This window comes from Neltuma alba, unplaced genomic scaffold, assembly GCF_004799145.2.
Source record: "Neltuma alba isolate B1F8T4 unplaced genomic scaffold, ASM479914v2 tig00003082_pilon, whole genome shotgun sequence".
Lineage (NCBI taxonomy): Eukaryota > Viridiplantae > Streptophyta > Magnoliopsida > Fabales > Fabaceae > Neltuma > Neltuma alba.
The window spans coordinates 767,681-777,847 of NW_021633133.1; the positions used below are offsets into that span (position 1 = coordinate 767,681).

The 10,167-nt window shown below is 31.8% G+C and overlaps 1 protein-coding gene across 1 annotated transcript; it reads right to left on the reverse strand.

Annotated features, from left to right (window-relative positions):
* Nucleotides 1–8,077: 8,077 nt before the first annotated feature.
* LOC114740205 (protein EXORDIUM-like 5) lies at nucleotides 8,078–9,317 on the reverse strand. Its single transcript, XM_028928322.1, has one exon. The coding sequence runs from the start codon at nucleotides 9,136–9,138 to the stop codon at nucleotides 8,092–8,094; it is 1,047 nt and encodes a 348-aa protein (XP_028784155.1). The 5' UTR covers nucleotides 9,139–9,317; the 3' UTR covers nucleotides 8,078–8,091.
* Between the last annotated feature and the right edge of the window lie 850 nt (nucleotides 9,318–10,167).

Here is a 10,167-nt window from a genome sequence, read left to right on the forward strand (position 1 = left end):
AAGAATGACAAGTGTATATAAATAAATAAATAGAAAATACAAAACAAATAACAATATTTTATTTTATTTTTATTTGCTGTATTAACTCATTTGACATAGGTGTTATTGAGGGAAAAAAACTCATGTTAGAATACAGTAAAATAATCATTGCCATAAAAAGAGTAAAACTTTATACAAACCACTGTTAATACTTAATATCATGATTTAATTGGTGGTAGTTACAATAAGTTTTTTTTAATCTGAAAAGGTATTAGTTAATTTGATTCAATCAAGCAGCATTTTGCTCTCATCAATGTCAATAATGAGTCAGAAAAAGACATGAAGTTGCTTTGCCTTTGTCATGCCCTGTCTTCCTCCTCTTTTCCATGAAAACACACCAAAAATCAAATGAGGGAAAAAGATCTTTATAGTGATGCCAAAACAAAAGCCCATCGTCAAGGAACACAAAGTTGAAACAACATCACTATATCTTCATCATTACCATGTGGGTGTCCTAGTGCTCATTGCTGCTTTTGGTAATTTTCTTTGCATGGGAGTGACTGGTGTTTTGGGATTTTTAATTGCATTTTTTTTTTCAGATTTTTCAAAAAATAGATTAATTAATCTATAAAATAAAGCAAAGTACCCATGATAGATTATAAATTGAAGGGTTAAAGGGTATTTTTGTCCTTAAAATTCTTTCAAGAATATTGAGTCTCTTAAATTTTTAAGTGGTATAATATCCCCTCAAATATTCAACGTAACAATGTGACCTCCATTATTAACAAACATCAACTTTGATTGTTGAGCATTTTGTTTAACCTAGTCATGTAGCAATTTATGATAAGTCAAGAAAGTCAAACTAAGTAACTTGTTAGTGATTTTTAAATTTTTATAACATCATAATGTATTCATAAAAATGATTTATTATTTATTTATAAATTTCATCATATCTTTATTATCTCAATATTTGTATGGCATTCTCTCTCTTATATTGCATCTGATTATTTTCAAAAGTTACTCAAAATAACAGATCAAGATAATTAGAAAACTACTTTTTCTAATATTATGAACCTAAACCTACCATGAATTGCAGCATGTGCAGTTTTGGGTCAAACAAAATACTTTTACCTTCGAAGTTAACTTTTTTTTTTCCCCTTCTCATCATTCAAAGCTAACCTTTATTAAATATTAGTCTATTATACATACATATATATATAAATCTGTGTGTGTGTGGGTGTGTGTGTGTGTAAGGGAGGGGGGCGAAAGGAAGGAACTGGGAAATCTACTTGCAATGAAGGTGAGACGGAGGTCGTCTTCTCCGCTATTCTTTCCGCCATCTTTCTCTCTACTATCTTTTTTTTGGGTCATCAAAATTTAACATTTTATAAAAATAAATATTATTATAATTTTAGATAAAAATATATAAGTAAATTTAAGGGGAAATTGCAAAAAAAGACCTTGGAATTGCAAAAACGCAGATAGGGACCCTTGACAACTTCACTATGGGTTTTGACAACTTCAGGGCATATATTCTTGTCAAAACCCATAGTGAAGTTGTCAAGGGTCCCTATCTGCGTTTTTGCAATTCCAAGGTCTTTTTTTGCAATTTTCCCTAAATTTAAACTGTTAAACCTTGATTTGAACAGTTGACAATGGTAGTGCAAAAATTGGAAAAAATTTTGCTTTATAGAGTTATCCATTCTTTTCTTTTCTTTTAGTTTTTAACATTAAGGTGATCATATGGATTAATAAATTTTGCGTGTTTGTACATACTTATGTTAAATGTTTATAAATACTTTTATGTAAGTTGAAACAAAATTTTTTTTATATATTTATTTCGTATTCTGTAAATTACAATTAAAAAAATATTTTTAAAGAATTCAATTGTAATTTCAAATGAGTCATTAACTTATGAATGATCTCATTTAATCTATCAGTTAAGTTAGGTATATTTGCCTCTATTCATAAAACTTTTTAAGTGGAGTCTTAATGGACCCAATCAAATGGTTAGGTTTAAGGGTGTCCTCCACCATATTTAATTAGTTTGACGTTTCTAAACTGCCACACAGTAAAAGTAAAAGCGTGTACTTGAGAGTTTAGTCCTTTATTTTTCAATCACTCTGCCTTCCTGTTCTCTTTCAAAACTTTAATTGACCATTTCGTTCAAAAATTCTCTTTGGGTGGGAAAAAAGACATAAAAAGGATGAAAAATAAAAAATATCTCTTAAATATATAAATTTCAATTCAGATCTCAAAATGATTTAATTACTATGAAATTCCTAAAAAAAACTAATCTCAGATTAAATTTTATAACAAAATTATCTGATTGAGAATAATAGTTTAATAAACAACTGATTTAACTTATCAAATGATAATAGTTAAGATAACGATAACTAATTTCATGAAAATTTCTTGCTGAATATCATTGATAAAATTTTAATTGGTTATAACCTTAACTTATTAAATAATAATAATAATTAAAGCAATTACAACTAGTTTTACCAAAAAAAAAATTAATTTCAAAATAGTTTGGTAAGAATTCCATAAGAATTAAGTCATTTCAAAAGGCCATTTTAAAATACTCATATTTTGGTGGTCCTTATATGTCTTTCTCTTCAGAAAAGCCAAGCCTATATATTTGCATTAATTAAATTTGTGTTTGCATGGCAATCAACTTGTTGACCACTATTTATTATCCACGACCCAAGATTAGTGCACGATCTAATTTAATTAAAACCAAATCTCTCACATGCAACGATAAATGGCATAATGGGGCCCACTACCCAACAATAGTAAGCTATTTTGTACCCATGTTTGGGTCATTCAGTTTATCTTTTTGCTTTTTTTTTTTGGGCAAACTATCGTTTTGCTTTTGAATTTTCCCTTTCTGGGTACATCAATCACGCTGGATCATATCCATGATGGTCCATCCCTCTTCCATGTGCTAAAAAACTAATGTACTAATTCATGAGTTTTTTTAAAACCAAATTAACCAAAACATATTATATTTTAGAAAAATTGGAGGAAAGGCCCTCATTAAAAAAGTTTATCCGTAGTAAAAATCTTAATTAGGGTATCAATATTCTGTGTTACAAAGCATTGGAACAACCTGAGTATAAAAATTTATCAAATCCTTCTCACAAATAAAATTTTCAATGAGATTTTTTTTCCAATTTTTATTATTTTTTGCGCATGTTAAATAACTATAAATTTATGAATTATGTGATTTTCTATCAATAACTTTTTTTTAGGCCTGAATCAATAACTTATTTTTTAAATTTTATATGTGTGTGTGTTTTGCAAACAAAAAATATGTGGATTTTTCAGAAAAGCCATGTCCTTTAAAAAAAAAAAAGTTGATACCATAAATGTATTTAGATATTGCTGGTGTCTTGTAACGTAACGATATCAAAGGCGTTTTTTGATTTTTTTTCTTTTTAAAGCGTGAACTTGTGAATTCAAACCTTCGTAAGATTTATTTGGTGTGTGAGTTATAATTAAAAAAAATTAGTATTTTAATTTCACTCAAATATAAGAATTTGAGTTTGCAAGGAACTTGATTAGAAATGTCATATTTTGGATTTAAAAGAAAATATAGAACTTGAGTCTGTGTTTTGTTGTCCTTCACTTCAATCTTTTAGATACATAATTTTAAACAAAATTGTGGTGCATGTAACTATGTGTATATATATCATGAATCAATGATAAAGTTTTGATAATAAAATGAAATATCGATTGATGGCAAGGAAAAAAGACAATGAAATGAAAGAAGGAAAACAATAATACTCTATTTGGAAGATGAAGGTCCCCGCCTGAGTTGGCAATCATAAAATTTCTCAATGTCCTCGCTACTGTGGCCTTGGTGGGTGGTTGGTTGGTTGGTTAGCGGGACGACGACATAGATTCGTTTGCTTTCCCTCTCTGTCTCTCACACACAAATATCTTATCTCTTCATATCCCATTGCCTTTCTATTTCTCTTCTCTAATCCATCACTTCTTCCCAAAAACACTATCAAAAGGGAAAAAAAAAAGGCAAACTAAAAAAATGGGTAGATGATAATGCTCCTAAGTTTGTGATTTTGGATCAAATATGAGAATTTTACTAGTAGATAATGTGTAAGTATTTCTATACTTGCTCTCTAAATCTAGAAGTATGTTATGATCTTAATGAGTTCATATTATCCAATTCATCCACACTTTCTTATAACCCAAAAAGCTACTTCTCCGGTCCTTAATATAATACCTATTTAACTAATTTGATTAGATTAAGGAGGTTAGGTAAGTTAGTTAATTATAAAAAATGTGACACATTTTTTTTAAAATACCATAATCATCTTTCTTAATACCTCCTCTTCCTCTTCTACTTGATTATGGTTGAGGGAGTATCCATACGGGTAATTTGAGAAAATTGATAAATATAAGAAATGAGTCTTATATTTAGGACCAAAACCAATTCAACAATTAGGTCCTATATTAAAAACTAGAGGAGTATTATATTACATTCTTTTGCGTTATTGTGTGGAATGCAATCGAACCAAATGGGGTTTTAGAATTCACGAAATGACATGATATAAGCATTAATATAATGCGCGTATCACAAAAAAAGACATGACGCGATATTAATATAATGGAAAGGGAAATAGAAAGGAATGAATACCAAGAGGAAAAAATTTCAAAAAATAGTCAATTTAATAACTTTTTATTATTTTTGAAAGTTTTTCTTCTTAATATTTTCTCCTCTTTATTTTCCTCCCACTTTTCCCTCGACGCAAATATATATAAGATTCAAAGAAAGGCTGGTTAGAGTCGTATAACTCAACTAATACCAAACACCTTTCTCAATATGAGTTTGAATCTTCAGGAAAAGACATGATCATATGAGTCATAATTACAAAACACTGAAATGGTAGATATAAGTAAATTGGTAGGAAGCACAAATCCTGAATATAATATATATTTATGTTACAATCCACTTTTTCATGTAAAAAATTTTGTAGAATAAAAAGAATTTAAAATCATTATCTTTGATTATACAACTTTGTTACTTTTTCATTCTGAGTAGCTATTATCGTGGAATCCATAAAATGTTAACAACAATAAATGTTATATGTTGGAAAAAATATAATTTTTATTTTTTAACATCTTGAGATAGTGAAGATTAGTCTAACAAGCACGTGAACTGTTTTGAAATTGGACAATTGTTAATCATATTCATATGTTAAATAAATTCAATGCCTACCAGTGGAAAGAAGTCAACTTGTGTTACTCATTTGGGAAAAAAAAAAAGGGGAAAAAGTTGTTTAATATGTCAAAAAAAAAAAAGTTCAACGTCAATGTGAATAATAATAAAATATTGCAGGGTTCCTGTATATTATTAAATCTAGAGGTAGCGTGGCTCCCTTCAGATTCTATACTGCACCGCCCCCCGCCCCCACCAAAATTTTAAGAATAGAGAGTGGAATACATATAATGAAAATAAATAACAAAATAGGGTTAAGAAATATTTTCTCAAATACATCTAGGACCTTAAAATATTTTGTGGTGCATCCAACACTTTGAAGTATTTTTTTTTTTTTGCCTTGGTGCTAGATGCACCACAAATATTTTTAGGTGCTGAACGCACCTAAAAAAATATTTCAAGGTGTTGGATGCACAACAAAATACTTTAGGGTCTTGGATGCCCACCTTAGAAAATACTTTCGAGGTGTTGGATGCACCACAAAATATAATGTTTTTATATGTGAGAAAAATCCTGTATAAATGAAATATCACTCGGGTCAAAAATAGGCGGAAGAAAAAAATAGAAAAAAAACTTGTTTAAATAAGATGGAGTATAAAAGAATAATAGAAGATTTGTGGCCATAAAATCGGAGAAGATTGAAATTAATAAAGAGAACAGGACAAAAATAGGCTGGGACAATTTTTTTTTTACTAAAATATAAATATCTTCCTATTCGAGATACTGTTAGATACTAAATATAGACACTTTTCCTGGCAGAGATTTGAAGGCTAGGACAATTTTGTATACCAAATGAACTTATTCAAAAAATCGCAGTCCATTTCTATTATTTCAATAGCCTTTTTTTTTTAAAAAAAAATCAAGTTGCCCAATATTTTGTTTGATTTTAAGATAACACAAAATAAGTTCGGCCTTAATTTCACAAAAAAATTCTTTAAAATTGGGTCTTTTGCATATGAAAAATTATTACTAGGAGAAATTTAATTTTTTTTTGCCTACAGAGCTTTAATTTCATATTATCTTATTTGACTGAATTTGGATTATTCAAAATATCTTTTGAAAATACTTAGTACTGAACAATTATAAGTTTTACCTAATATTAAAGGGATAAGGTGTTTAAATACTTTGAAAGCTTCCACAAATAAGCACCAATACCTGAAAAAAAAAATTGGCTCTTAAATACCCTGAAATTTTTATTTCGCAACATTTTTATTCTGCACTGTTATTCGTAAACCACATATTTAATGGTCAAGTTTAATATATAAAATAAACTTTCCAGATATATAAAAATTTTAAAATATTCTAAGTGCAGGGTATTATTTGATGAATATTTTCAAAATATTTAAACACCTTATCTCAACATTAAATAGAATGCCTATATTTTAGGTTAGCAAAAGCAAATTTATGTTTATACGCAAACTCAAATTCACGAAGCTGAATTGTTTTTTCTTTTTTAAATGGGAAAGGAGGTCAAATTCGTTCTGCAGGGATAAATCCCTCCGCCCCTCCCATATAAAGGGACCACTTTGCGCTTTTGGCTCCGTTTAGACTTATCCCTCTTTTAAGGGTATTTTAGTGAGAAAATCTGGAGAAACCGAAGTATTCTTCCTGTTCTTAATATAAGATCTAATTATTAAGTTAGTTTTGGTTTTAAATATAAGATCTATTTCTCATATTTATCATTTTTGTCTAAATTACCCATATAAACACTTTTTCAACCATAATCAAGTAGAAGAGGAAGATGGGGTATTAAGAAAGATGATTATAGTATTTTAGAAAAAATATGTTACATTTCTTATAATTAACTAACTTACTTAACTTCTTTAATCTAATTAAATTAGTTAAATATATCTTATATTAAAGATTGGAGGAGTATCTTATTTGATCAAATCCCTAGCGACAACTAGGGCGATACGCATGATGCCTGGTTGTTCTTTTATTCCGTCCTTGCACGACGTTTTATAATTCAAAATCGGAAGTACTCTTCTTTTTATTTTATTTATAGGATAGAGAGAAAAAAATATTTTTTAATCTTATTTATAAGATAACGAGAAAAAATATTTTTTGTATAGATGTATAATTTTGCTCCTCATTTTATTATTATGTCATTATTTATTTATATAAGTAATATATTAAATATATAGATAAAAGTTAGAAAGTTAAATTTAAAATTAAGTGAATTAATAAAATTTAAAATTTTCATTAATATGTATAAAACATGAAAATACCTAATAATAAAATAGGGAAAAAATAATAGTATATAAAAAAACTTATGTGTTATTAGTAACATGAAATCAAACACTTTATTCCATTAATATGTATGTAAATTTTAATTATAACTCGTTTTATAAATAATAAGCACAACATTCTATGATTTGAAAACTAGGACAAACGTAGCATGATTGGCACTTAAGCTTGGGCATTTCATCCGACTCGCCAAAGATTTCAAACACTGTTTCTGACAGACACTAAAAAAACCACCTTATTAAATTTTTTCAGTGTCAATCATATTTAAAAATGATCGATTTTTTGATGATTAGCCCAAGCGAGAAAATAGAAACAATTGGTCAAAACTCATAAGTTCAAAAAAAAATCATTACGTCATAATAATATATACATCAGATGACAACAGTGAAAAAATATCTATCATCTATTGCTGCTTCTCCTTTCTCTCTCCGTAAAGATATCTTTTACTCATCGCCACTCCACCGCAACGGCCATTGCCGCAGTACACGTTTCGTCCTCCTCCACCTCCGTCCGCCGCCGATACATCTCACGAGAACTGAGACTTTTTGACAAATCAATACCCATAAAAATCTTAAAAAAAATACAAACCCAACCAGATTTTTTTATCCCCCCCCCCCTAAAATCTAGTCCATGGCGTTGGGACCAGCACAAGCTTTCAACACAGGGCTCCAAATCCATTGCACCAAGAACTTCCTTCCATTTTTTCCGTTCAAATTGAACGTTCTTCCGTTCCCATCCTTCATCACTTGCCCAATGTATCCTCCGCCGCCTCCGGTACCGTACAATCCCTCACACAGGTCCCCGATCTCCGTCGGAGCCGTTGGGTCCTCGCCGGCGTACCACGCATTCACCAACGGATTTGAGGATAGCTCAGCTAATTCATGCCCAATCACGCTGATCATCCCGTCGACGCCGACATCCCTGTTCGGCGGCGTCAACGCTCCAGGTCCTCCGCCGGCCATGTACCCAGGGATCGCGAAGGGGTAGGCGCAGACTTCCGGACACTGCTTGCCGGAATTCCCGACCCAAGCGTACGGAAGAGTGTATCCCACCACAGAAGGGAAAGTGAAGTAGTGGAATCCACACACAGCACGGCAGAAATCCTGCATCGTAACATCCTGAGAAGTTAAAATAAGATAGATCCCCTTCCGGTGGTCTACAGGGAGCGGGGCAGATCGGACGGCGGAGGCGATAACTTGCTGAACTGATAACCGCGTGAGCTGATTCCCATTGGAGTAATGGACATCGGAATACTCCCCAGCAATGGTGAGCGTGCGGGAGATGTTGGAGCCGGTCTGGTCGGTATAAAGCGAGACAGTCCGCCACCAGTCAGCGACGGAGGGCGACGGCGCGTTGGGAGTGGAAATAGACAAGAGGAAATCCTTGATAAGAAGCTTCTGGGGCTGAGCCCATTTGCCGTACCAAATCAGGTAAACATTAATAGGAGAGGAGAGCACCGGACCCATGTGGTACCGGAGGCGGACGATGTCGGAGGAACCCTCGTAGCGCTTGGAGGAAGAGAGAACATGGGGAGGGAGCTTGGGGTTGAACTTAGAGTACTGAGCATTAGTGTTAAGCGTCTGAAACTGAGGATTAGACACAACCAGAGGATACAAACAAGAGAGAAAAAGGAGGAAGAAGAATAGGGAGGAAGTGAAGGGCGGTGGCATGGTGAGGGACGGCGGCGGCGGAGGTGGTGGTGGAGTGAGGAAGAAAGGGAAGGGTGAGGGGGGTATATAAACGAGGAAGGGGATGGAGGAGGGAGGGAGAGTGAGGGAATGGGCTGGAGACAGCTGCAATATTGTATTCGTGTGGGGGCGCTTTATTTAGAGAGAAAGGAGGGAAGAGGAGAGAGAATGTGTTTTCATGGATGATCTTCTTCTTCCTTTCTTTCTCTCTCTCCCTTTCTCTTTCGTTGAGGTGCTATCCCTTTCTCCGTTCTGCTGGAGCCTGTTTGGTTTTGAAAACTTTGGGGGAATCTGATTTTTCGAAATACTATTATCATCATCTTCTTTTTATCTTTTTGACCCTTTCGTTACGTGTTCTCTAACTATTTTTTTATTTAATTATTCTACTCTCCCTCTCCCTTTCTTTACTCTGCTTTTTCTTTGTTATTTTATTTTCATTAAACTGTTGGATTATAATAGTTAATTTTGCCTCTAACTCTTCACATAGAAGTTGCGGGAATTTAAAAATTTTTGTTAAATCAATGTCATATTAAAAGTGTTAAAAAAAGAAGCCATATCACCTATAACTGATAAAAATATTACTGCTTCGATCCTAAATATAAAACCCTAATATATATCATATAAGAGTCTTATATCTAGGACCGGAGGAGTGATTATCAGTGTTAGTCTTTTGGAGTAACATTGATTCAACAAAAATTTTAGATCCTCAACTCTTATTTCGAAACAAAATTAGACTTTAATTAATTAAAGTTAAACTAATCAAACTCATCACAATACAATAAGTTACAATGGCTCCTTTTGTTGGGCATCAAGTCATGAATGACATAAAAGGGATTAATTTTATTTCTGCTAACTACATGACTCTTCTTATTAGAGGTATCATATTTGACTGTATCCAAAAAAAAAGTAATCATATTTAAACACTAAATGTTACCATTTCTTTTAATGGGAATTCAGATATAAATTCATCACCTTGTGAATTGCTAATTTTTGTTAGACTCAATCCTGTTA

What these genes read in the sequence shown, in the direction of transcription:
- LOC114740205 (XM_028928322.1), bottom strand. Translation starts at nt 9,138, where the DNA reads ATGCCACCGCCCTTCACTTCCTCCCTATTCTTCTTCCTCCTTTTTCTC.